Here is a 27,416-nt window from a genome sequence, read left to right as displayed (position 1 = left end):
CAACGAGGAGAGACACAGGGAGAGAAATGCAACACCTGAGAATATGCCTTGTACGGTCCTCCTGGCGTAGCGCTCCACTTCACGCTTTTTAAACTCTATATTCACTTGGGTCATATAAGAGACTGTGTGTATACAGCACCGAGAATGGAGTGACTGCAGCATACACATTTGGCATGATTTATCAAACGGTGTAAAATTTAGACTGGTGTAAACTGCCCCCAGCAACCAATCACAGCCCAGCTTTCATTTTGCCTGAGCGGAAAGCTGAGCTATGATTGGTTGTTGTGGGCAGTTTGCACCAGGGCTGTGGAGTCGGAGTAGTAGAGTCGGAGCTAGTTTTGGCTGGAGTCTGAGCTAGTTTTGGCTGGAGTCGGAAATAAATGTTCCGATTCCAGCTTCAAAAAAATCTTTTGGAATTTTACAAGTTTTGCTCATGAATATATATTATGAGCAACATTCTAATAGGACACTGGCCCTTTTACATAAGGGGGGTCATGGAAAAGTTGGAAGAGTCCATTGTGTGGGGGGGAGATCTGTGCCCGTCTCTTCCTGGATGCTGGATGACTGTATATGAGCAGCAGTGTAATATGAAGATATCCTGTGTAATAATGAGGAGGAGGAGGAGACATAAGTAGTGTAGCTGTAACCTCTGTCCTCAGTGTGGTGTTTTCTCTCTGGGAGAAGATTGTGTGTTTTTCTTCAGTGTTCTATGGCTGTGTGTGTGTGTGTGCACGTGCGCGCGCTCGCTCGCTTTGGCTGCAGTAGGCTGTGTGTGTATGCTATGGCTGCAGCAGGCTGTGTGTGTATGCTATGGCTGCAGCAGGCTGTGTGTGTGCGCGTGCTATGGCAGCAGTGTGTGTGTGTGTGTGTGCGCGCTATGGCTGCAGCAAGGTGTGTGTGCTATGGCTGCAGCAGGCTGTGTGTGTGTGTGCGCGCTATAGCTGCAGCAGGCTGTGTGGGTGTGTGTGTATGCTATGGCTGCAGCAGGCTGTGTGTGTGTGTGCGCGCTATAGCTGCAGCAGGCTGTGTTGGTGTGTGTGTATGCTATGGCTGCAGCAGGCTGTGTGTGTGTTTGTGCATGCTATTGCGTGCCCCCCACAGTGACCTTCTATATCACTATGTGTGACCTCTAAATCACTATAGTTCTGAGTAGTTCAGGACATGGAGGCTGGAGACTGGCTGCATCCACTGCACACACAGGAGAATCTGCTTTATACACAGTATTCCTTTATTCCCTCAGAAGTCGCCCCAGGATCATGTAGGACATTAGGGAGAAGCTGCTGAGCCAGTGTGATAAATAACTCCCCTGGTATATGACCGGCCATTTATGAAGGAGTCTGAGTCTGTTCTGATAAAATTCAGAAGTCTGAGTTGGAGTCGGAGCTGCGGCTTACCCACTGCACAGCCCTGGTTTGCACCAGTGTAGATTTTACACCTTTTGATAAATCTCTCCCATTTGTCTTCTGAATGTTGTTTATTGTAGTCACATACAGGCCCAGGCTGACAAACATTAAGACCATGATGAAGCACACCTGAGTTGGAAAGGACTGTAGCCTTTTTGCTTATAAGCATGGGTCTGTATATGACTACAATAAACAACATTTGGAAGAATGTTTTTCAGTCTCTGTGAAATTTATTATGGGGAGAGAAGTCCTTGTCCCTGCTACTTGTAATGATTGGTGGGGGGTTTGGCACCCAGGCCCTGTCTGATCAAAAAAAGCAATACTATATCTACCATATTGGTGGATACAGTATTGTTTAATATTTCTCCTGTCACATGGTTCCCCCATACGGCACTGCTTGTAATATTCCATTGTCTTGGTATCATATTTTTCTAATTTGATCAAGGTCTGTCCACTGACCACCAATCAGATCCTTATCCTTATCCTTACAACTCCTTTATTGACCGTATACCTAGACATTGACTTTATAGCCTATGTACATCTGTCGGCTAAATGTTATAGACACTGCTGTCTGGTGGTGGTTTTGCAAAATTTATGCAAAAAATGTTTTATTCCACATCGATACTTGAGTCAAGAGGTCATGGTGTAACGTATATCGGGCTCTACTAGTAACACATTTTGACAAATTTGCAGAGAGCCATTGTTGTTCCGTCAAGCACATTACAGTAATGCCTATATTCAATCAAAGTGTAACACTTAGTTAAAAAAAATACTGATTTGTGGCTAAAAGTCTGACCCAAGCAGAACCTGAGATGTCATTACACTTGTGCCTACAGTGTCTTCACAATCAGAACACTTCTAATTGGTAACAAGGATGATCAGATAAACATAGGTTCCTGTATCGCCCTGCTGGGTTCTCTGGCAGGATGTGCAGGGGGAAGAAATGACAGTAACAGACAGTGGTCATTCATTCGGCTGTCATTTGCAGAATTACTCCTCCCTTGCACCTGCAGAATTGGTGTTGCCCTAGATTGAGACATGTCATCTTACCTGGTTTCACTGGGAGTCGCATGTCTTTTTAGCCTTCCTCACCTGGTCAACCTATGATATTAACTTTTTCATCCATCTGCCAACTGTGGAAAGGGTGCGTCATGGGCTCTGTCCACGTGATAAAAATAATAAATACATAAATTATTTTAGCCATCATCTATTGACTAATAAAATGGTCTACAACCTGTATGCTTGCCCTAGTCTCACCTGGATCTTGTTCAGTTCCAGGGAGCAAGTAAATATAAAGTTAAAAAAATATATATTTTTTTTAGTTGGTCAATTGGTCAATTCAAAGTTATTAGAAGTGCAACAGAAATCAGTGACATGACCTCCAGAACAGTGTTCTGGTTTTCCTCAATATCAGGTGGCGGCCATCTATCACATGATCTTCACTGCCATAATGCTGGTCCTCTTCAACTCTCTTAATAGCTTTGACACTGGTTTGCAGCCTCTAGCTTCCATTTCTCCCCACCCGTGGTCCACTTCATAACCTAATATCCTTCCACAGCCCTCTGCACAACAATGCATATTGTTGCAGTACTATTTTGGCACCGACACTATACCATTACATGTACCGTAAATCTATTAAATTGTAGTCAAAACGGTGATGTGCATAACTGCTGTGCATAACGCAGTGTAGTAAAAAGGTTTGTAGGAGGGGAGACATGAACAAATATGAACACAGCCTAATGGGCACAGCACATGATTTTTTTTTTTTAGTGGGATCCAACTTGCCAATGGGATGAGCTGGGCGAGAATACAGGAGGAGGAGTGGAAGAAAGCAGACCAGGGATGCAGGCTGCTAGAAGGAGGAGTGGGGGGGATGCATGTTGCTAGAAGAAGGAGTGGGAGGGAACAGGCCTGGGATACAGGCTGCTAGAAGGAGTGGGAGGGAACAGACTGGGGATGCAGGATCCAACTTGCCAATGGGATGAACTTGGCGGGAATACAGGAGGAGGAGTGGAAAGAAGCAGACCGAGGATGCAGGCTGCTAGAAGGAGGAGTGGGAGAGAGCAGGCTTGGGATGCAGGCTGCTAGAAGGAGGAGTGGGAGGGAACAGACTGGGGATGCAGGATCCAACTTGCCAATGGGATGAACTTGGCGGGAATACAGGAGGAGGAGTGGAAGGAAGCAGACCGAGGATGCAGGCTGCTAGAAGGAGGAGTGGGAGAGAGCAGGCTTGGGATGCAGGCTGCTAGAAGGAGGAGTGGGAGGGAACAGGCCAGGCATGCAGGCTGCTAGGAGGAGTGGGAGAGAGCAGGCTTGGGATGCAGGCTGCTAGAAGGAGTGGGAGAGAGCAGGCTTGGGATGCAGGCTGCTAGAAGGAGGAGTGGGAGGGAACAGGCTTGGGATGCAGGCTGCTAGAAGGAGGAGTGGAAGGGAACAGGCCAGGCATGCAGGCTGCTAGGAGGAGTGGGAGAGAGCAGGCTTGGGATGCAGGCTGCTAGAAGGAGGAGTGGGAGGGAACAGGCTTGGGATGCAGGCTGCTAGAAGGAGGAGTGGGAGGGAGCAGGCTTGGGATGCAGGCTGCTAGAAGGAGGAATGGGAGGGAGCAGGCTTGGGATGCAGGCTGCTAGAAGGAGGAGTGGGAGGGAACAGGCCAGGCATGCATGCTGCTAGAAGGAGTGGGAGGGAGCAGGCTTGGGATGCAGGCTGCTAGAAGGAGGAATGGAAGGGAACAGGCCAGGCATGCATGCTGCTAGAAGGAGGAGTGGGAGAGAGCAGGCTTGGGATGCAGGCTGCTAGAAGGAGGAGTGGGAGGGAGCAGGCTTGGGATGCAGGCTGCTAGAAGGAGCAGTGGGAAGGAGCAGACCTTGGATTCAGGCTGCTAGGAGGAGTGGGAGAGAGCAGATGGGGATTCAGGCTACTAAAAGAAGTGGGAGAGAGCAGACTGGGATGCAAGCTGCCAGAAGGAGCAGTGGGAAGGAGCAGACCTTGGATTCAGGCTGCTAGGAGGTGTGGGAGGGAGCAGACGGGATGCAGGCTGCTAGGAGGAGGAGTGGAAAGGGAGCAAGCTCAGAATTCAGGCTGCTCGGAGGTAAAGAGGCTGGGAACAGGCTGTGGATTCAGCCTCCTCAGAGGAGGAATGGGAGGGAGCAGGCCTGGGATTCAGGCTGCTAGAAGAAGGAGTGGGATATAACAAGTCGGAGAGGCAGGCTGCTAGTATGAGTTGTTGGAGGGATGCAGGCTGCTAGGAGTGGGAGCGTGCAGGTTGGGGGAAGCAGGCTGCTAGGAAAAAGAATTGGAGAGAGCAGGAAGTGTTTCTTTACTATGAGCAGCATATGCTGGGGTAATAGAGGATTACAAGAAAGCACCAAGAACACAAGGAGGTAGTGAAATATCTATATTTATGCATATATCCACATTTTGTAGCACTTTTATACTTCTTAATATCCAAGAAAACCTCTTTAATATTAGTGACTAAATTTCAGGTATTGCCAATCACATCCTTGTTCTTACTGACATTATTTATACCTTCCCTGCATTTGCTCACCTGATTTTATCTTGACATTACATTTGCAGCTTGTCTCACTTTCAGTTTTGCCCTTTGAGCCTCATTTGCATAAATATTGGAGAATATTTTCTCAAATACTTCCTGGTGCTGTATTGTATGTACACTCTTATTGCTGTATGTCCGTGCTGATACATGATACATATACAGGAGCGATAGCAATGTCTCAGATGCCAGTATATTCCTCTACAATTTCAGTATCCAGGTAATTGTTTGGTTTGTTCTTTATGTTTTTGCTGTGTTTGGAAATTGTTTTGAAGTTGTTTTTTTTTTTTATAGCAGTCTGAAACTTCCTCCATCACAATGGTTTGTTGTATATGTGTAGGGAATCATAGGCACAAAAGTAGTCATCTACTTTTTATTTTGGTCTCCTTAGATATTTTGTGTATTTTCCTAATTTTTTAAGGTTTCTGGATCATTGGTAGTGGCAGTTTTGCTTTTGTCCCATTGTAGCGTCTCCTTACTCCCCATTCCATCCCTATCTCTGCTTTATTAACAGGCAGCTGATCTTCATTTCCAAATCTCACACCTGGGCACAATTTGTATGCACAGTACAGTTATGAGATTTGGAAACACGGTTCAGCTTTCAGCTGACTATCAATCAAGGATGGGAGAGGGAGCGAGGAAAAAAAAAAATTCAGCGGAGCACCGCACGTGCGAGGTAAAAAAAATAATCAGCACATTTCATTACCCCAAGAACACTATTCCCATGGTAATGAGCATGGCAATGGATGCATAATGCCATGATGGATAACCCCTTTAAGGAAAACCTATTTTGATTGTAGCAGAGATGTGTTTTTACCTTTTAGGAGGACAAGGACCCTAAACGTATTGCTAAAATGACACTAACGTTTAAAGGGCAACATTGAATTGTCTTAGAATGGCCTAGCTAAAGCCCAAACCGCAGTCTATTTGAGAAACTGCGGCATGATTTATAGACTGCCATACATTAGGCAACACATCTAGCTTAGTGGGGCATTCTTGAGCCTTAATTGTACGTTTAAAAGTGATTGGCTGAGCTGGCATTTCCTCTGTTTTGAGAGAAGTCCAGGAAGCGCTAATCAATATGGTCTGTCACCAGTGTGGGATTGGAGGCAGGTGGATCCAAGTTTTACAGGTTCTTTTTGTTTTGTCTTCATTTTTTTTTGTACAATAAATACATATTGGGATGGACATGTGTAAATCAAATGATACAAAACTCCCAAAAATCCATTATGATTCAAGGAAGCGATGTTACAGAATACCAAAGGGGGTGAATATATTCGCAAGGCACTGTATTACAGTTTTTACACTGATGCTAAAGCACTTACAGTATAAAGTAATACTTACGTGTCCCGGCCCTCCTGGTGTCCTGCTGCCTTTTCTCCACATTCTCACGCTCACCACGGCTGCTGCTGACACTTCTAGCCTTGTCTCTTCGGTGACAGGCCTCTCAGCCGATCACTGGCCTTGGAGCTGTCCCGTCTTGGTCATTGATTGGCTGAGCAGCCTGTCAGTGGCAGCTGTGGTGAACAGGCAATGTGGTGAAAAGGCAGCAGGACAGTGCGGGAGCATGGGTAAGTATACATAAAAGGCTGCACAACCAGAACAAACAGGTGAATTTAGATTGTAAGCTCTAATGGGGACAGGAACTGATTTGAGTGATGATAAACTATGTAAAGTGCTGCAAAATAAGTTGGCACTATAACAAAAGAATTATAAGGTGATACCAGTAGATTGAAAATACAGATGAACCTTACTGCTTAGTCAACCCCTCCGTGGGGAATGACCTTAGCACAGGTCACAGAGCATATTAGAAAAAGAACATATTCTGGATCCAATCATTAAAAACAAATCTATGCAATACATGCCGTTAAAAAGAACTAGAGAAAATACTCTTCTTAATATATCTATGATTATTTACTTTGAAATGAAGAATCCATAAACTATGCTGAGAGCATATAATATAAGCGGTGTTATTCAGACAGTTAATTAAAGTCTGATTTTCACATTTGGCAATGACCTCTGGAAACTAAATGAATTAGGGAGGCATAACATCCAACAGCTTTAAGGGGAATGTGTCATCAGAAAATGGCTTATTGTTTAAGGGTAAATTCACACAGGCAGGTCAGCTGGGAGTTTAATGCACAAAATCCGCAGCTAATCCGCAATACACGTATTACTATTATTATTATTATTATTGTGTGTATGTGCATTGCGGATTAGCAATTGTGTATGTGTATTGCGGATTAGCTGCGGATTTCGTGCGTATAACTCCCAGCATATCCGCCCCTTGTGAATTTACCCTAAATCAACATTATATGTTAAGCTTATTTTTAAGAATTTTTCGTGTGTTTCTATTTCTCCATTTTATGTTTTACTGTCTATATTATAAAATACTGCAGAAATCTTGCAGTTTTTATTCTCACCACTAGGTCTGAGCTGAAACTTCCTGTTCTGTTTGTGGTGATAAGAGAAGGCTGCTGTAAATTGATCTGTACAGCATTACAGCGATAGGTTACTCAGGTAGCTAGATAGGATCAGTAATAGCAGCTCCCTGTGAAATGACCTCTACAGCGGTCACAGACTACGCTCAGTAAGGTTTCACATTCATCTCAATGGGACAGTCTTTGTCTATTGTTGTCTATGTACACTACCATTCAAAAGTTTGGGGTCACCCAAACAATTTTGTGTTTTCCATGAAAAGTCACACTTATTCACCACCATACGTTGTGAAATGAATAGAAAATAGTCAAGACATTGACAAGGTTAGAAATAATGATTTGTATTTGAAATAACATTGTTTTTACATCAAACTTTGCTTTCGTCAAAGAATCCACCTTTTGCAGCAATTACAGCATTGCACACCTTTGGCATTCTAGCTATTAATCTGTTGAGGTAAGCTGGAGAAATTGCATCCCACGCTTCTAGAAGCAGCTCCCACAAGTTTGGTTGGATGGGCACTTCTGGCGTACCATACGGTCAAGCTGCTCCCACAACAGCTCAATGGGGTTCAGATCTGGTGACTGCACTGGCCACTCCATTACCGATAGAATACCAGCTGCCTGCTTCTGCTGTAAATAGTTCTTGCACAATTTGGAGGTGTTTTTAGGGTCATTGTCCTGTTGTAGGATGAAATTGGCTCCAATCAAGCGCTGGCATGGCGTTGCAAAATTGAGTGATAGCCTTCCTTATTCAGAATCCCTTATACCCTGTACAAATCTCCCACATTACCAGCACCAAAGCAACCCCAGACCATCACATTACCTCCACCATGCTTAACAGATGGCGTCAGGCATTCTTCCAGCATCTTTCTATTTGTTCTGCGTCTCACAAACGTTCTTCTTTGTGATCCAAACACCTCAAACTTGGATTCATCCGTCCACACTTTTTTCCAGTCTTCCTCTGTCCAATGTCTGTGTTCTGTTGCCCATCTTAATCTTTTTCTTTTATTGGCCAGTCTCAGATATGGCTTTTTCTTTGCCACTCTGCCCTGAAGCCCCAAATCCCGCAGCCGCCTCTTCACTGTAGATGTTGACACTGGTGTTTTGCGGGTACTATTTAATGAAGATGCGAGTTGGGGACCTGTGAGGCGTCTGTTTCTCAAACTAGAGACTCTAATGTGCTTATCTTCTTGCTTAGTTGTGCAACGCGGCCTACTACTTCTTTTTCTACTCTGGTTAGAGCCTGTTTGTGCTGTCCTCTGAAGGGAGTAGTACACACCGTTGTAGGAAATCTTCAATTTCTTAGCAATTTCTCGCATGGAATAGCCTTCATTTCTAAGAACAAGAATAGACTGTCGAGTTTCAGATGAAAGTTCTCTTTTTCTGGCCATTTTAAGCGTTTAATTGACCCCACAAATGTGATGCTCCAGAAACACAATCTGCTCAAAGGAAGGTCAGTTTTGTAGCTTCTGTAACGAGCTAGACTGTTTTCAGATGTGTGAACATGATTGCACAAGGGTTTTCTAATCATCAATTAGCCTTCTGAGCCAATGAGCAAACACATTGTACCATTAGAACATTGGAGTGATAGTTGCTGGAAATGGGCCTCTATACACCTATGTAGATATTGCACCAAAAACCAGACATTTGCAGCTAGAATAGTCATTTACCACATTAGCAATGTATAGAGTGTATTTGTTTAAAGTTAGGACTAGTTTAACGTTATCTTCATTGAAAAGTACAGTGCTTTTCCTTCAAAAATAAGGACATTTCAATGTGACCCCAAACTTTTGAACGGTAGTGTACATGAGACTTGCCATAAAGCATGTCACTAAATGCTTTTAAAAGCAGCTCCGACAAGATGGCTGTCCCCATAACAATGTACAAAAAATGAAATATAAAAAAATTACAGTCAGAAAATAGAAACATAAAAGAAAATTTCCAGTATCTGGCTCTAATAAGTAAAATAAAGTCTAGGTGATACGTGTTCTATAAGTTATGTTATCTTTCATGCTGTTTATTCCTCTGTGCTATAGTGTTGCATTCCTACCTACTTACTGATATAGCTGAGATAACTGAAACTATGCAATGAAATCATCACCCTTACATTGTCAGCTATAGGGGCTAAAGTGCTAAGAATCACAACTAGTTGTAATGCAGGTTGTCTGAAATGCCTCCAGTGAAATACAGACAATTCTAACTCTTCTACTAATTCTGTTAATAGATTTCTTTCTTTTTAGAAAAAAGAAGAAATGCATGTATTAATTTTTCAATATGTTAGGTCATCTGTTTATTACATAAAAATGATTTACCACTTGCTGTAAGTTCCTCTAACCTTTTGCTCTGTGTATCATCAGAAATTTAACATTGCCATTTATGGTTTAAGCATCAGTAGCACTTCAGTTCCTGAATTAAGAAAAGTATGGCATGCATTTTTCAGGGTGTTGGGTTGTGATTTATACCATTAATTTTATTAAATTTAAAGGAGAAGTCCCATGAAATAGAAAAAAACTGAAGGGCAGGAGAACATAGTATTTAAAGCATACTGTCCTATCCTCTTGCCCCCTCATCACCTCTCCCAGGTCTGGCTGACAGCCGCCAGTCTCCTGCAGCTCTTCCAGCCACAAAGTTACGTACCCGTTGAGCAGCTCCCTGCTCAATCAGTCAGTGACTGAGCAGGCAATCACTCAGCCGTGCCGTGACTTCGAAGCTGGCAGAACTTTGTATGTGGCCTACCCTGATTTCAGCCAAAAATGAGACCCGGCCTGCCTTGCTCTCTCTTTTTTTTTTTTTTTTTTTTTTTATACAGGACTTCCCTTTTAATTGGTAATATAAGACAATGTGTACCTTTTTATTGTCTATCAGCAATTGAGCTTAAATGCTCAATCACCTTATCACCCAACAATGCAGCTGAACTCTTCTTTTCTTTTTTGTCATCGTGCAGATGGTTTCATGGCAAGATTACTAGAGAACAGGCTGAGCGACTGTTATACCCTCCAGAAACGGGCCTGTTTCTTGTGCGAGAGAGCACAAACTATCCCGGAGACTACACACTGTGTGTGAGCTGCGAGGGAAAAGTGGAGCATTACCGAATTATCTACAAATCTGGAAAGCTGACTATTGATGAAGAGGCCTACTTTGATAACCTCATGCAACTTGTGGAGGTAAGGGATTCAGAAAGATAACTCATCTTAAGGGTGTCTGTGCCCTAGGCCTGCAACGGCTCTCCTTTCTTCCTCCTTGCCCTCCTCATCAGGACAACCTCCCCTGGGCAGGAATACACCTATTCATCACTTGTCTAAACAGTGCTCATGTGCCTAAATGATCCGAAGCATCACATGTGCACTGTTTAGACAAGCAATAAATAGGAGAAATTCTGCCCAGGGGCGTTCATAATGATAGGGAGGGAGGGGAGGAAGAAAGGAGAGGCGACAGAGACAATCTAGGCCACCCCACATTGACTCGGCTGCTGAAGATTAAAAGATAATTTTTTTACCCTAACCAACACCCCCTCAACCCCCCCCCCCCCCCCCCCCCAATCTCCATATCGGGCCCCAGCTTCTATATTATGGTTAGACCATTCAGCCCTTATAAGCACTTTTCACCGCAATATGTTATGTTATGTATTATTATTTTAGAATGACTTTCCTATGTGAGATCCTATAATAGGCGCTATAGCTAACTTTAAATTTAGTTGCCCTCAGCCATAAAGGAAGAGCACTCACTAGAGCTCTATACAGCAAGATCACAATATTCCTCTTCCTACTGGTTATACCTCTAGCTATACAGCCCGGCATATGATTTGCTTTCCCTACCGCCTGGTTGCACTGGTGATTCATTTTAAGGCTGTCAGAAATCACTACCCCTAAAACCTTTTCTTCTGAAGTCTTTGCTAACACAGTACTGGAAATCCAATACCTGGATTAAGGTAGCACAAGAAGAATTTTTTTATGGTGTTATCCCTAATGGATTAGTCCGATATACACTATGTAGATAAAATGCAGGTAAATAACTAACAATACAAATACAAGAGAAGATTTCCTTCCCCCGTCTTACAACTGTTCTACTCCTGAAGAAAGGCACAGCAGAATAAATTCTGCAAACCTTTTTCTGCAAGAGCTAGCATCATTACATATAACCATGTGGTGCTAACATCTTCCTGAACATGACTAACCTCCTCACCCAGCTTCCTGTGCCAGGAACTGAGATAGCTGAAACGATAGTGCACAGGCAGTTCCTCTATGTGCTGAGCTCTGCTGCTATCACAGTCTGTTACATAGTTATTATACTTAAAGTCCCAGCTTATTCAGCCAGTCTGTCAAGTGGAAGGGATATAAACTGTATTGTGTTATAGGAGAGCCACATACTTGGCACACAAAAAAGAGAGATATTTCAATATGTGCAGCGAAGTTTCTGTTCCACTTACAATATATATAACTAAATGGAAAAAAAATCCCCAATATGGCAGGTACAACATGTTTTGAAAGGGTTGTTTGCTTTGCACAGTCCGTAACCAGCAAAGAGCTCTTGAAAATTATTTTTTTTTTTATACCAAACAATGCATTTAAGTGGAATCTGTTAGCTTGGTATCATGTTTGGTCACGTCAGCTAGTTGATAGGGCAATAAAACAAATAATACTGGCCGCCTTAGTTGCTTTCAAAGTTAAAGAAAATGTTTTTCCTTCTTCCTTCTAAGTTTGTGTGTTAGAGGGCATTCGAAGCTGCTGCTCATAACTCATGATGCAGGGAATCCTGTTTACAGGGAGGTGTTCAGTGCGTGAAATACGGCCAGCATATGTACAGTGTTTCACGGTCTGAACATAATTGTGTGTAACTGGCCTAAGGGATGAAATGCCCAATTCATTTGTTGCCCGCACCCACTGTCTTTTTGTAATCTTTTGACACTCTAATGTGTATGAGCAGCAGCCTATTTGTCCCTCAGAGCAGTCATTGGAAAGAAGTATTGTTATGTTACCATAAGTTGGCGAGTTTTTAATCGCCCTCTCTTTTTACTTAAACCTTACATACATGCTCATGTGATGAACTATGTTTATGGAGTAGATTGGGGAGATGTCTGCATGGCTTGTGAGCGCGGTGCCTTATAACTTCAGAATGCAGAATGTGTGTGCTCTAGCAATCTGTATGAGCAGAGAAAGCAGAGTACTTGAAAACATTTGTGTACTCAGCCATAACTGTTCTCAAGGACCACACGCAGTAGTTTTACTAGGGATAATTACTAGGTACTAGTAGCCTTAAACTTTATCCCCTTTGCCTGTCTTGGACTTTTAGGCTATGTTCACACTCCGTAAAAGTACGACCATTGTTGCCATCAGCAACAACGGCCGTACCTTTCACGTGTGTGCACATTGCCTCTGCTACTATGGGATCCCGGCTGGAGCGTATACACATAGCATACACTCCGGCCTGGGATCCTGCACGGGGCTGCAAAGAACTGAAATGTCAGTTTTCTGCTGCCGCAATTCAGTGAATCGCGGCCGTAGGAAACCCTGTCAGTGCACACAGTGAAGCGATCGGCCAAAAGATCATCAGGCCGGGATGATCCGGGCAGAGAACGGACGGTCTGTATACGTTGTGTGAACATAGCCTTATTTATAGTGGGTGTTTTACAGGTATAGTTGACTATATTGTATTTTTACTAAGGTGCAGCGATACTGGCTAATATATTGTGCATATGAAAATATATTTATTTCATTTCTGCTTTTTCTGTTGTAAAACAAATGGCACAACTTTCAAATGAAACTTCATCAGCTTCCCTTTTTTAGGGTACAAACCCACTTGACGTATTTGCTGCGTGAATCAGTCTTAAAATAAGCAGGCAAAACGCAGGTTGGCTTTATACGATTGTTCTGCGTTAAAATACGCAATTGCGTATTTTTGAAGCGTGAAGCTTGTTGTTAGCAAAGCATCAGTTGTTAACAACCTGTGCGAAAAACGCATGTAGCTTCACACTTCAAAAATACGCAATTGCGTATTTTAACGCAGAACAATTGTATAAAGCCAACCTGCGTTTTGCCTGCTTATTTTTAAGACTGATTCACGCAGCAAATACGTCAAGTGGGTTTGTACCCTTAAAGTGCAATGAGGTCATTGTGATGAAGGGACTTATAACAGAAAATTCAACTGTATTTTTTAAAGCGTCACCGTCATTTAAAAATAGAAAATAAAAAATTTAAACATGTCATTGAGATGTTATCATTGGTCAGGGTAAAAGGTTTATTGGTCGTGGTCTGGATGCTGCAATCCCAACCTATCACTAGAGCGAGCAGGGTGTAGTGCTCCACCGAGTGCTTTTTTCCCCCCTATTTTTCTCCTCCGTGCAGGAAATGGGGAAAATCCATAGTGGATATGGTATGTGTAAATGAAGTTTTAAACCCTACCTGTCATGATGATTCCCCACCCAATCGGAGTGCAGTTGCTCCTGCCACCGGAAGTTTGGTTAACATTGGATAATCCCCATGACAGGTCTGTTCTGTGCACAAGCCCTATTAGATCAGACAGGCAGACAGAATCTGAAGCAAGATTATCATTAAGCTCTCATGAAAAGGACTGTGGCCCATATTATTGCATGGTCTAAAAATTAAATATAGGCCTTAGGTGTCCTGTCCAGGAGGGATTTTCCATAGATAAACTGGACATCATTGCATACAGTTTTACTTAGTTGACTGCCCTGGAAGTGAAAGAGGATCTACCTATAGTTTTGCCCAAATTCACTTTAGTTGGGAAGTCTCTTGAAGGGAAGATTGAGAGACTTCTTGCAAATCTGACTATGGTTTTGAGAAGCTGAATTTTAAGCTTAGTGTAGCTTTTACAAAAATAGGCAGAAGCAATAACCACAATCTGTTGAAAAAGTGAAAATGTGAGAAAAGCTAAAAAGGAGCAGCAACTCGCTTTGCTCATCCCCTGTTCTTGCACTGGTTGACACCCTTGTACTCCTCCTGGTGCAGAAGTCACATGAAATCTGCTGCCAATGGGTGGCATCAAAGATCACAGGCCATGCTCCTGGTATTACCGATTAGTGATGTGAGCCATAATGCCAAATGTGTGGCCTGTGACCTCTTTTGACATTAATTGTCTCTAACAGTCTTGTGATGTCTGGTTTTTCTTGGAAAAAAAAGTATAGAAAGCCTGTTTTTTTTTGCCATCAGTTGTGCTTAGTTTCTGATAAAACTAAGCCAGATGCCTCTGATATATGTGCACCCAGCCTTATTCTCAGTTCAAATTAGGGAAGTGCATCCACATATAAAATGTATATAATACAATATGAGCAAATAGCCCCTATTATGGAATATCCATACACATGGCTAATACTTAGATCCTATACTATGATGACAACTTGCCCGTTCTTAAAGAACTCTGATCTGTGATTGTTGCCCCCCTGACAGATCTGTATAACCAATCCCTGCTAACAGATGTCCCCAATGATTGGAGAACGGACAATGTTATACCAATCCACAAGAAGGGGAGTAGAGAAGAGCCCAGTAACTACAGGCCAGTGAGCTTAACATCTGTAGTAGTGAAAATGATGGAAACTCTTGTAAAAAAGAAGATAATGGATCACCTAAGAATCAACAATTTGATGGATCCAAACCAGCATGGCTTTACTGCAGGCCGATCATGTCAGACTAATCTCATTGATTTCTTTGATTATGCCACAAAAGTGCTGGATGAAGGTGGTGCTGTGAATATTGCCTCAGCAAAGCTTTTGATACAGTTCCCCATAAAGAGCTGTTAGAGAAGTTGTAGAAAATTGGACTTAATCCCTGGATAGTTCGGTGGATTCAGTGGGTTGTTGTTAATGGTATATATTCCGAGCAGAGACTGGTTACAAGTGGTGTGCCACAAGGGTCTGTTCTGGGTCCTATTCTTTTTAATATGTTTGTAAGTGACATAGGAGAAGGGTTGGTAGGTAAAGTTTGTCTGTTTGCTGATGACACAAAAGTGTGCAATAGGGTTGATATTCCTGGAGCCAGTAATATGGAAAATGATTTAGCTTTGCTAGATAAGTGGTCCAAACAGTGGAAATTGAAGTTCAACGTTTCCAAATGTAAAATAATGCACTTGGGGAGGAGGAATCCTCTATCAGAGTATCACATCGGCAGTACTGTGTTGGAAAAGACTTCAGAAGAGAAGGATTTAGGGGTAGTGATTTCTGACAGCCTTAAAATGAGTCACCAGTGCAACCAGGCGGTGGGGAAAGCAAATCATATCCTGGACTGTATAGCTAGAGGTATAACCAGTAGGAAGAAGGAGATTGCGATCCCACTGTGGTGAGGCCACATCTGGAATACTGTGTCCAGTTCTGGAGACCTCATCAAAAAAAGATAAAATAGAACAGGTCCAAAGACGGGCTACAAAAATGGTGGAGAGTGTGAGGCATAAACCATATCAGGAAAGACTTAAGGATTTGAATTTGTATAGTCTGGAGGAAAGAAGGGAAAGGGGGGACATGATTGAAACCTTTAAGTATGTTAAGGGATTAAATAAGGTTCAAGCGGGGAGTGTTTTTAGTAAAAGACTAAGCTCAAGAACTAGAGGACACAGTGAGAGGTTAGTCGGGGGGAAAGATCAGAAGCAATGTGAGAAAATATTATTTTACTGAAAGAGTAGTAGATACCTGGAAAAAACTTCTAGCAGAGGTGGTTGGTAAATCTACAATAACCGAGTTTAAACATGCCTGGGATAGACATATATCTATCCTAAGATAATAAGAAAGAAAATACTAAAATGGCAGATTAGATGGACCCAGTGGTCTTTTTCTGCCGACAATCTTCTATGTTTCTATCCTGGACAACAACATTTGTAAACAAAAAATACATATTTTTATTGTTTGAAAAATGTAAAAAACAATACAAGAGAGGAATAGAGAATTCAGGCTCCCTGGAGGTGGAAAAAAAATAATAATAAGCAACTATGTGTTTAAAAATAGGCACTGGTAGACCAACTATATAAATATATCAGTAAATATATGGACATTAAGTAACGTGATGTAAAACATATTAGTAATATTTTATCTATCTGAGTGACTAAACAAATTTGCACCAACAAAAGGTGCATAAATGCCAAAGTAACACACATGCCCCCAATTATCTCTTCCCCCTCATATATAATACTGTATGATACTATGTTTTGTCGGCCTCTAGTGGATGTATAAAGAACTATCAGGAGTCACAATAACCTTCCATGTTCCCATTTGCAGCACTACACTAATGATGCCGACGGCCTCTGCACCAGTTTAATGAAGCCCAAATTGATGGAGGGAACAGTGGCTGCTCAGGATGAGTTTTCTCGGAGTAAGCTTAACAGATAAATTTGCACATGTGTAATAAAGTAATCTCCAGTTAAAGAATAATTGAAATTAGGAATTTCTGTATTTTTATTTTTTTCCTGTGAGCTTCTTCTGCACTTTCATGCTCTTTGCTAGCACCTTTGTTTTCCAAGAATTCTTGGCTAAGCTTTGTTTTTTCACTTTTGTATTGTGTGAAATTCTGCTCAATCTCCTAATTATTTTGTTTTTTTTTTCTGGCTTCTACATCTTTATTTCTTTGTTGTGTACACTGCCTTCGTCCTCATCACTTAATGTATTTTTTATTTAGGTGGTTGGGCTCTGAAGATGAAAGATCTCACACTTTTGCAAACCATTGGGAAAGGAGAATTTGGAGGTACTTCTCTTTTCATTAAGGGTCATTGAAAAAGCAGTGTGACCCTTAAAGGGGGTTTTGGCACCATCTTTTTTTGTCTTAGGCTGTCTTAAAAATGAAAAAGAACTAACCTGCCCTGATGACCACAGCCGCTGTCCCCAGTCCCTGCTGCCCAAAACTCTTTGAAACACAAACCTTTTAAGCTATGGTTTACATAGCCATTGCCTCAGCAAGTGGTTGGCTTAGTGGGCATTTTGTGTGTTGGAAAGGAAAGCAGAGAGTATTTAGCTGTGGAAATCAGGGACCATCTGGATGGCAATAACAATGGGTGTGTGGTTCTGTACCATTAACCCAAATGGCACAAAAGTATGTTTTTTTTTTTTGTATTTTCCAGATCCAAGTGATTAAAGAATACAGTGGGCTCATATTTAGGAGACACCTGTATTATACAGTGGAGCGTTTTCCCTGCCTCTCCCCCCAACCAGTGACTGCTGCTATCTGCTTGTACACATTGCAGTCATCAGTTACTGGTTAATGGGGGACAATAGAAGCCAGAGATGCTTCCATCATGTGTTTTTTGGCAAATAGTATGTCAGAGCTGTCACTATAAGATAAGCCCTTTAATAGGGTAGCATTTAATGGTGATAGATCTGCTTTAGTCCTTGTTTCCATGTATTGTCATTGTGGATGACATTGTGCAGATCCAGTGATGGTGTTTGTGTGTCTGCTGCAGTTGTATCTTCTTGTTTTAGCAGACAATACAGGAACATGGTATGCTCATCTGCCTGTAAAGCCCATCTGTGACCAGGTGTGATGAATAGCACATTATCTGTGCTCCACTCTTTTATTGCGCTGCCTTTTTTTGTGGTCTGTTTGCCTGTGATTTATTTTTGTGTCATTTTTCCTTGACTTCTTGAAGTGAGGAGCCGTATTTCTAAATCACATGAATGCATCTGACAAAATCTTTGTTTGCCACAGTTTTCTTTGCAAAGACTACAAATCTGTGCATGAAAAGTTCAGCAGGGTAGCCAACCTAAAACACCTGAAACTATATCCAGCACAAGCAATCCTACCACGCTGAAAAAGCCTTACATCACTCTTAGTGCAGCTTCCCTGAAAGCCTGTAGAAGTGGTATCATGCAGTTACCCATACCTACTGGGAAGACTGAGAGAATTAAGCGGCTTATAGATATTATAGATTAGTTGGTGGGCTCCATTGGCTGTGGCAGCTTTTAGACCCCCATGTGACATTCTGCTTTCTGATTGTGACATGAGTATATGGAGAACTAGCATTTAGTTACTGTAAGAGTGTGTGTTTCTAATATTTTTTGATCTTTTGCATTAATTTTTTTTTTTTTTTTGCAGATGTCATGTTGGGTGACTACAGGGGATCAAAAGTAGCTGTCAAATGTATCAAGAATGATGCAACAGCACAAGCATTTGTTGCAGAGGCCTTGGTGATGACGTAAGTGCAGAAGTCTATATATGAGTGCACAGTTCTTGAGTATTGCTAGTAGTGTTATTAAACATCAGTAAATATTGAGACCTCATTCAGGCAGTGAGAGGAAACAATTCCAGCAATTGTCGGGTTCCCAGTAATTTTACATTTATTATCTGTCCTGTGGATAAGTATTTAATTGTTTTAGGGAATTCCTCTTTGAAACTCTGTTTATAACAGAGACTGTGATGCCTACAATGGGGGCCATGAGCGTTTCCATCAAATAGATGGCTATGAATACCGCTGCAAGCTGTGCTGTTTGACAGTCAAAAGTAATGGAGCTCTTAAAGCGACTCTGTACCCACAATTTTACCCCCCAAACTGCTTGTACCTTCGGATAGCTGCTGAGGTCCGTTCGGCAGGTGATGCAGTTATTGTCCTAAAAAAACAACTTTTAGACTTGCAGCTCCGTGCCCTACGGCCGTGGCCTAGATTGTGTATGCATTAGGCTGGCACAACCTCTCTGTCCCTCCTCCCCGCCCTCTTCATCATTAGGAATGAGATTGTCTCCTATTCATCAGCTGTGTGAATACTGAACATGGGCTGGATTGTTTAAGGCACCTGTACAATGTTCAGACAGGAGAAAAGTTCCCGTGGCATTCCTAATGATAAAGAGGGTGGAAAGGAGGGACGGTGGAGTGGTGCAAAGTTAGGGCACAGATATTTTAATCCCCGGCCGTTGGGCACGGGGCTGCAAGTTTGGAAGTAGTTTTTTAGGACAATAACCGCCTCACCCGCCAAACGGACCCCAGGACAGATCTTGCATATAAAGCAGCTATCCGAAGGTACAAGTGGTTTGGGGGGGGTCAGATTGTGGGTACAGAGTCGCTTTAACAGAGGTTCTGAGCACCAAAGTGAACATTGAGGATAAAACAGTTGCTTCTCCATGCAGGTCCCATTGTGTCCAGGTAAACTACAAACTCAAAAATATCATGTTAAATATATTGGGAATATTTTTTTGTAATTTATTCATATTGGCAGCTCAATGTGATAGCCATGTCCTGTAATTTCCTCCCAGCTATCCCTGCCGCCTAAAATATGTCCAATAGAAAATTCACAAAAGGAAGGAGCAATTCCATTTGATCCTATTTAGCCTGCTATTGGACTTAAAACATGCAAAAATATTACAGTATTAGTCCCAGGAAGTCTTGTCCCTTCCTCCTCACTATTTTATATTTGGTGTAATGACAGCTGACTGCGTCAGGATCCTCCCCCCCCCCCCCCCCCCCCCCCTTCCTCCTTTTCCTGCCCTATCGGCAGTAGGACACTAATTTAACCATTTTGAAAGCTGAGCATTCCAACCCCTCACATACAGACATGATGCGTCCTAGTGTATTTGTATTCTGAATGGTTAGAAATCCATTGCAAGATTCCTGGCAGCAGTTTTTTTTCCTCTGAGAACAAAAAACTGGGCATGTTTTCAGTTAGTTAATGGGGTCGGCCAACATTAATCTTAACATGTATGGCCAATTTAACTGAAGGAAATAACTTTTCTTGTGTTTTCAGACAATTAAGACACAAGAATCTGGTTCAGTTACTGGGAGTGATTGTTGAAGATAAGACCAGTCTGTTTATTGTTACAGAGTTCATGGCAAAGGTAAATGTAAAGCAGACGAAGCTCTACGAATATTGATCTAGTTACTGGTGGCCCATATATTACGTATGTAAAGCATTGTTCTGATTTGGTGTTTGGCTTTCTTTGTTTACTAGGGCAGCTTAGTAGACTATCTAAGATCTCGAGGAAGATCGGTGCTGGGAGGTGAATGTTTACTAAAGTTTTCTTTGTAAGTAAAACCAGTCCCTTATTTTCTGTTGAAGTAATGACAAATATTTGGATTGTTGTAGTTGTGCAAGAGCTTCTAATGGTAATGAAATCAATTTACTTAAAAGGAATGTGTCATGAAAAAATGACTTCTTGTTTAAGGGTGCCTTCACACCTACCGTATCGCAGTAGAAAATCCGCTGCGGATCCGCAACAGATCCGCAGCGGATTTAACTAACTAAATAAATTAACACAGCATTAAATCCGCACTTACAAATCTGCTGCGGATCCGCTGCGGATTTGACAGTGCGTATTTAATGCTGTGTTCATTCATTTAGTTAAATCTGCTGCGGATCCGCAGCAGATTTTCTACTGCAATACGGTAGGTGTGAAGGCACCCTAAATCAAGTTTTTATGTTAAATTTATGTCTTAATGGGATACTCCACTCAAACATAACTTGTAATATGCTGCTGCCCATGGTGAGACAAGCAATTCATTCCATACTTATTATCTATTCAGCCCCCCCCACCCCAATTCTCAGCTGCTGCTTTCTGCTAAAAACACAAAACTTTGTGTATAATCTTTTCTTTCTGTCTCCCCCTCCTTTCTGAGACACATGATGTAATCAAATCCCTGACTGGCTTTATCTGCAACATTGTAGCTTCTCATCATCAACTTGACCTGAGATTAACCCTCCCAGTATTACAAAGAAGCTACAGTGTTGCAGATGAAGCCCACCAGGGACTTGTTTACATCAACTGTCTTAGAAGGTAGGGGGAGGAGGGGAGACAGAGAGAACAGCTCACACACACAGGTTTTTGTGCCTTTAACAGAAAGCGGCAGCTCAGAACTGGGAGAAGGAAACTAAATAGACAATAAAAAATATGAAATTTAAGAAGTCTTTGTGTTCTTCATCTGATTTTTTATTTTACAATCTGTTACAAAATAGTCCTTAAATCTTGCAGTTTTAAGTCTGGCTACTAGGCCTAATTTTAATCTGCCATTTCCTGTTGTGTGAAGATCACTTTCCAGCAGTGCCCTCCTTATCACAAATAGAATTACAGTGAAAGTTGAAACCAGTGGATACCATATGATTCACAATAGTTGTTGCTTACAGTTCAACCACCTTCTCCTTGTAAGCACATGTCATACAGCATGTGAAGGAAACTCATTCTTGTGAACATGGTAATCTCCAGACTTTTGTGTCTGGGACCTGGGGTTTCAAGTAAGGCATATCTGCACCCACAGGTACAACATGTAAAGTCCTTGCAGTGCCTCCTTCACTATAAGAGCTTTTCTCTTTTTCAGAGACGTGTCAGAAGGTATGGAGTATCTAGAAGCCAATAATTTTGTGCACAGAGATTTAGCAGCACGTAACGTATTAGTCTCAGAGGACAATATTGCCAAAGTAAGTGATTTTGGACTTACAAAAGAAGCCTCTGCAACACAGGACACCAGCAAACTGCCAGTGAAATGGACAGCACCAGAGGCTCTGCGAGAGAAGGCAAGTGGAGTTTAAACATGGGCTGCAACTGGAAGGCGAAATATATGGCTGGATATATGCATGTTAGGGGCATACCTATAGAGATGAGGCCCAGTGACGGCGGTGCCCCAAAACCCTTCTGCCACTTAGGTATACAAAAATGCTCAGTACATTCTCTCCCGGCCCTGTGTCACATGATACTGCTGTATAACATAAGTCTATGGGGCCACCTCGCTCATACAGACAGTGAGGAGAGCAGCACATTCATCTCAGCGCTCATTCTCCTGATCGGACACGGTCTGAACACTCCCATATATATATATATATATATATATATATATATATATATATATATATATATATATATATGTCTACTTTAAATGTTCTCTCTCTGTTGTGGGGTTTGCTTCCTTTTGTGCAAAGATGTTGGAAATTTCATTATGAAATATCTATTTTGTAGATTCACGGAAATCATAGAAAGTTGTTAATATCCCTATAATTTATTATTGTTTATTATTTATATTACACTGTATATTTTTACAGCTTTTTTCAACAAAGTCTGATGTGTGGAGTTTTGGGATACTGCTCTGGGAAATATACTCATTCGGGCGAGTGCCTTATCCACGCATTGTAAGTATATTGACTGTTTCTTGTAGGGCTTTTGCCAGCCAGTAGAAGGGATGTTTATCTAGCTTGAAGTAACATAAAATTAGAGAATCCGACATGGAGATAGAGGAGCGGCTGCACATCACACCTATGGCTGATACTAATGCTGCTAAGCCTATTTTAAAAAAACAACTTCAGGATGTTGGAATATGAATTGATCAAGCCATATCGCCCCGTGTACCAACGTGCAGGTCTCCTGGTTCACACGGGTCCCTACGGTAACTCCACACCGTGTCGGTCAGTGACCGCCACCCCCGCAAAGCGTGCACATGCAGGGAAGGGAGGCCATGGAGTGGCCCTGCAACCCCCATGTCACAGGACCAGACCCAAAATGCCCCCCATCAGAAGACCTGCACGTGGCACATGAGGCAATATGGTTTGGCCAAATTATATACTAACTTCTGATGTTGGCTTTAAATGTAGCTGAATAAGCTTTCGTGTCAGCCATGGGTGCGATGTGCAGCCATTTCTGTCTTTTTGGCTTGTACATAAAATTAGAGAGGTTGCATAGCTAAAGCTTTACTTTCTGTAATTACTTGTACTTCTGTAGGTACAATTCTTTGCATAAATACTTACAGTTGCTGTTACAATATGCAACTTGTCCTGCAAAGACAATGCGTTATTTGGCTGTGTGGAGGGGGTTAATGAAAATAAAAATTGCTACAGCAGGAAGGGGTAAAAATTTACATTGAACTGCTGTCTGTTAATTGTAAAACATTTTGTTTGGTGCACAGAGACTCTGCCACCCTGCATTGGTCTCTGCACTACCTGGTTCATGTAGCCTGCCCTTATTTTTATCTTGGGATAGCTATATGTTTTTCCCAAGCATGACAGGCATGGCATGACAGCTTTTATGCCTTGTTTTATCAACATTTTTTCTGTTTGCCACATAGGCCCTAAAAGATGTTGTCCCTCGAGTGGAGAGAGGGTACAAGATGGATGCTCCAGATGGTTGCCCCGCTATTGTGTACGAGTTGATGAAACAGTGTTGGCATCTAGATGCAAACCAGCGACCATCTTTCAGGAAATTACGGGAACAGCTAGAGCATATCAAAGCCAAGGAGCTGTACCAGTGAAGGCAAGGAAAGCCACGTGTAATCACAGCCAGAGAGAGACAGTGACTCAGCCATATCAGAATTGTGGGTATGGGCACAAATCGGGCTTCTGTGAAAACAGTAAATATGTGTTGGGCTCTCCAAACTCCCCTGCCTTGCACTACCTACCACTCTTGTGCCCAGAAACAGGCTGAAGAGCTGTGCTGGTCTGTAGAAGGATTCCGATGTTCTCCAAAAATGGTTTCATTCTTACATTTCACATCATCTTCAGAACCATGGGCACCCCTCAGAGGCTACGTGTTTTGCTTTGGAAGAGAAGGTTACATGGCCAATCTACAGGAGATGTATAGACCAACAATGAAATCTGGTTTGAATTTTAGTGTTTTTTTTTTTTTAAGCTAGAGATGTTACACTCACTGAAACTCATCACAGAGACCAGGGAAATCATTGCTAAATACAATCAGCAATGAGTACTTTTCAAGTCCTTTTAACCTATAATGCCAATAACGATGCATGCTTCAGTCCAGGAACTACTTTTCTGATTCTTCTCTGCCTTACATAATGGGTTAAATGCAAACTGACATGCTGAGCTGATAAGAGACCTCTGCTGGAAAGCAAAACTATGGGGGTTGTACCATTTCATTATAGCTTCTGTCTCTTTCTCATGCAAACCTTCCTGCAGAACGTGTCATAAAACAAGAGGAATCGCTCCCAAATTTGGAATGTACCACCCTTTACACATATGTATTCTTATCCTCTGGGACCCCATTACTTTCTGCAGACCCAATCTATACACCATTTATAGGAGCGCCGACATTTCATTTGGAAGTACATACGGTATTACCGTTATCATTTCAGGTGGGGGAGGTGCTAGCATTCTGCATGCAATCATCACCTGCTACAGTTTTAGGGGTTGGGTGACCTGATCACTGCCAGAGCAGGTGGCAACACATTTCTTTGCACCTTACAGAGAGCAGTGACATTTTGGATGTTCCTTGGTCATCATGCAATTCAGTGTTTTTCCACGTCTGTCTATTAAAAAATGATCCTTTATTTCTTGTGGTACAGTTATCGAGTTTTGCAAAAGAAAATTATTGGCAGGCTCCAGTAATTTCTTTGGGGTCACAGTTTAGCTTCCCTTTTGTAGCAGAGCACATCAACGTGATGCGGTCCCACTGTCCCTTTTTAGCCTACGTGTCATGAGTCCTCTGTCTCCAGGCTCACTTGGGAGGCTTTGTTCAGACTCCTTATGATGGTGTAAATACTATAACCTTTTTAATTAAACATAATTGTAAGATATGCAGCCAGGACCCAATGCGATTTACAATGACAGCGCAATACAGCATGATATATTAAGGTTTATTGGGTTAAAATAACCTAGCTTACATCCAGGTCCATCTGTTGCAGGGTAGGGATTCCAAAGACATGCGCATGAATCTCCACCTTCCCAAGGCTCACAGTCCAGTCTTGTACATTTTAGCAGTGTCTATATTCAATTGAAAGATTCCAGTTTACAGTTTTGTGATCCATATGGTCATTTTGAATTTTCAAGCTTGCTCAGGGAAAGGGTAGATAAAATCCACAATCTGCAGCTGATTTAGGCGATAATGGTAGCATAGTAGCCACAACTCTGTTTACCTTCCCCTCCCGATGTCCATAGGTTTTTACACTGTTGTGTTGACTATGAGCCTTATAAATATATTATTGTCCTAAAATTCCTGCCCTCACAAAAAATTAAGTATCCGTCAAAATTTGCTACAAATTACATTATGATTTGCCTAAACTTTTGTATTCCTTTTGGTTAAAAATAGCCTATTTTTGCAATGGCTAGGTACCCCCATAAGTCTTGAATAGTGAAAAATTTGGGACATACCTAATGCATTTGCCTCCCAAAGCTCTGTTCACACAAGAGGGATAATATTCTCTGTTCTTAACTGAGCTATGGTTGATCCACTTTCCAACAGATCGCAAAAGTCCTGAGACTCTGTTTACTTGGAAAAAAGGAGTCAAGTTTTTGTCTAGATTTGGGTATTTTGACAGAAAATAAAGTGTTACAGGCATTGCCTCTGTTGCTGTCAAAAATAGTGGAACACCATACTGAAACAAAAAATGTGTGAACAGGGCCCAACATTCAAAATTTCAACAGGGCCCAACATTCAAAAAAGTTTTCCTTTTTTAAGATTAGCAATAGTTTTTAAATGGAAGTACACTCTGTATTGAAGGAAAGGATATGGTAGTACTATATTCACTTACAATTTTGGCAGGGGGAGATGGGAATTCTCCCAAGACCAGAACGTCCGTCTCATTGTGTGCTCGTATTCTGTTTATAATTTGCCATATATTTTGGAAGGGGGTGTAGGAGGGTCCATTTTGTCATATATATTTTTTTTACCTTTTTTTGTTTGTTTGTTACAAATCACAAAAATCTGCCTTTACGGTTAAGGAGGTGTTTTACTGGAGTACGAATCTTATTTTTATTGTATACAAAAACAAAAATGGTTTGGGGAGGATGGGTGGGAAAAACATACAATCACGCTGGAAAGGTGAGCTTGGATTTAATCTTGTGGAAATTGTGTGCATGCTGTCTTGTGTCTTCATTTCCAAAGGCCTTTCCTTTCTTCATTCCTGTCCAGTGCTTTAAACACATGTATATGCTGCATTTGGTGGGATTAAAAATGTAATAAACCATTCCATATGGAAATTGTTTCCATTGCCTGTTTGTTTACAGTACTATTTGTCACTGGGTTATTTCTTTTATTGAGGCCTATACACACATTTGCATCTTTTTAGATATAGTAATGTTAACGCTCTTCTGTTTTATTTTAAGTCCATTTCCTGTGTATACAGGAAGCTCAATAAAGTGCAGTTACAAAAATAAACCCACTAAACAGACAGTTTTTCTGGAAACTTTATATGCTAATGATTTGTATTTTGAGAATTCTTAAAGAAACTATCATAAAAATAACCTTTTAGGCCATGTTCACACCCGTTTTTTTTTTTTTTTTTTTTTTTTGTAAAATAACAGCTGTTATTTGGTACTCAAAATAACAGCCGTTATTTTCAGTCTTTAGTGATTGTCACTCAACTAACTGCATTAGTGCACACAATGCATAGAATAACGGCCGCTGTTTGCAGAGTCACATTAATGTTCAGGACATTTATTGGCGTCCTTTATTTAGCGAACAACGGATGTTATTTTAAGTTGTTCATGCAGATATTTTTTATTTTTTTTTGGCTTTCACATTCTTAACAAAACTCAAGCAATCTTTAAAAATAGAAACACTCATGAAAGGCCTTTATTGCAATGACTGCCATCAAAGTACATTAAATTACGTCTGTTATTTGATACTCAAAATAACGGCCGTTATTTTCAGTATTAGATAGCAGGCATTGAAAATTGTGTGAACATAGCCTTAATAACCCGTAATAATAATCATGCCGTGTCATCCACTGCCTGACCTGATCAGCTAATTACAACAATATAAGTCTATGAGGCTACATTGTTAGAATTAGCAAGCAGCCAAAGTGTGTATGGCATGGCCGCCACTCTCTCCCCAGCTATATCTCCAGCAGTAAGACCCACTGCAGTCAATAACTTTTCACATGCCTGATGATATGTCAAGTTATTTTTATTGACAGGTACTCTTGAGACAAAGTTGTTATCAAAATTACTAACTATACAGTTAGGAATGGTTCAAATGTGCAGAACACACTTGCAGGACACAAATACATGATTGGCAGCCTGTATTCTGCAATTAGGGCCTGTTCACACTGAGCAAAACAGGCAGAAATTCCAAACGGAACCCGCGCTGTGGATTCCGCTCAGAATCCCGCCTGCTTGACTGTCTCAATGTAATGTCTGGCGCACTGCCGCTCTCCGCTCAAAGAATTGACGACATTGATC

General features: G+C 41.6%; 1 protein-coding gene across 2 annotated transcripts in view; it reads left to right on the top strand.

The window, feature by feature from the left end:
• Positions 1-25,264, top strand: part of CSK (C-terminal Src kinase) — a 59,819-nt gene extending 34,555 nt beyond the window's left edge. The window contains exons 1-10 of one of the 2 annotated variants that reach the window (XM_069981486.1): positions 5,066-5,170; positions 10,333-10,552; positions 16,606-16,699; positions 17,003-17,068; positions 18,413-18,512; positions 20,052-20,142; positions 20,256-20,329; positions 21,617-21,812; positions 22,335-22,421; positions 23,351-25,264. In XM_069981486.1, the coding sequence (XP_069837587.1) occupies positions 5,085-5,170; positions 10,333-10,552; positions 16,606-16,699; positions 17,003-17,068; positions 18,413-18,512; positions 20,052-20,142; positions 20,256-20,329; positions 21,617-21,812; positions 22,335-22,421; positions 23,351-23,533 (1,197 nt within the window). In that variant the 5' untranslated portion in view covers positions 5,066-5,084 and the 3' untranslated portion in view covers positions 23,534-25,264. Of the gene's footprint in view, positions 1-5,065; positions 5,171-10,332; positions 10,553-16,605; positions 16,700-17,002; positions 17,069-18,412; positions 18,513-20,051; positions 20,143-20,255; positions 20,330-21,616; positions 21,813-22,334; positions 22,422-23,350 lie in introns of those variants that run through there. The other variant, XM_069981476.1, reaches the window with a different exon arrangement.
• Positions 25,265-27,416: the final 2,152 nt, after the last annotated feature.

Source organism: Dendropsophus ebraccatus, chromosome 1, assembly GCF_027789765.1.
Source record: "Dendropsophus ebraccatus isolate aDenEbr1 chromosome 1, aDenEbr1.pat, whole genome shotgun sequence".
Lineage (NCBI taxonomy): Eukaryota > Metazoa > Chordata > Amphibia > Anura > Hylidae > Dendropsophus > Dendropsophus ebraccatus.
This window is presented reverse-complemented; position numbering and strand designations above follow the sequence as displayed.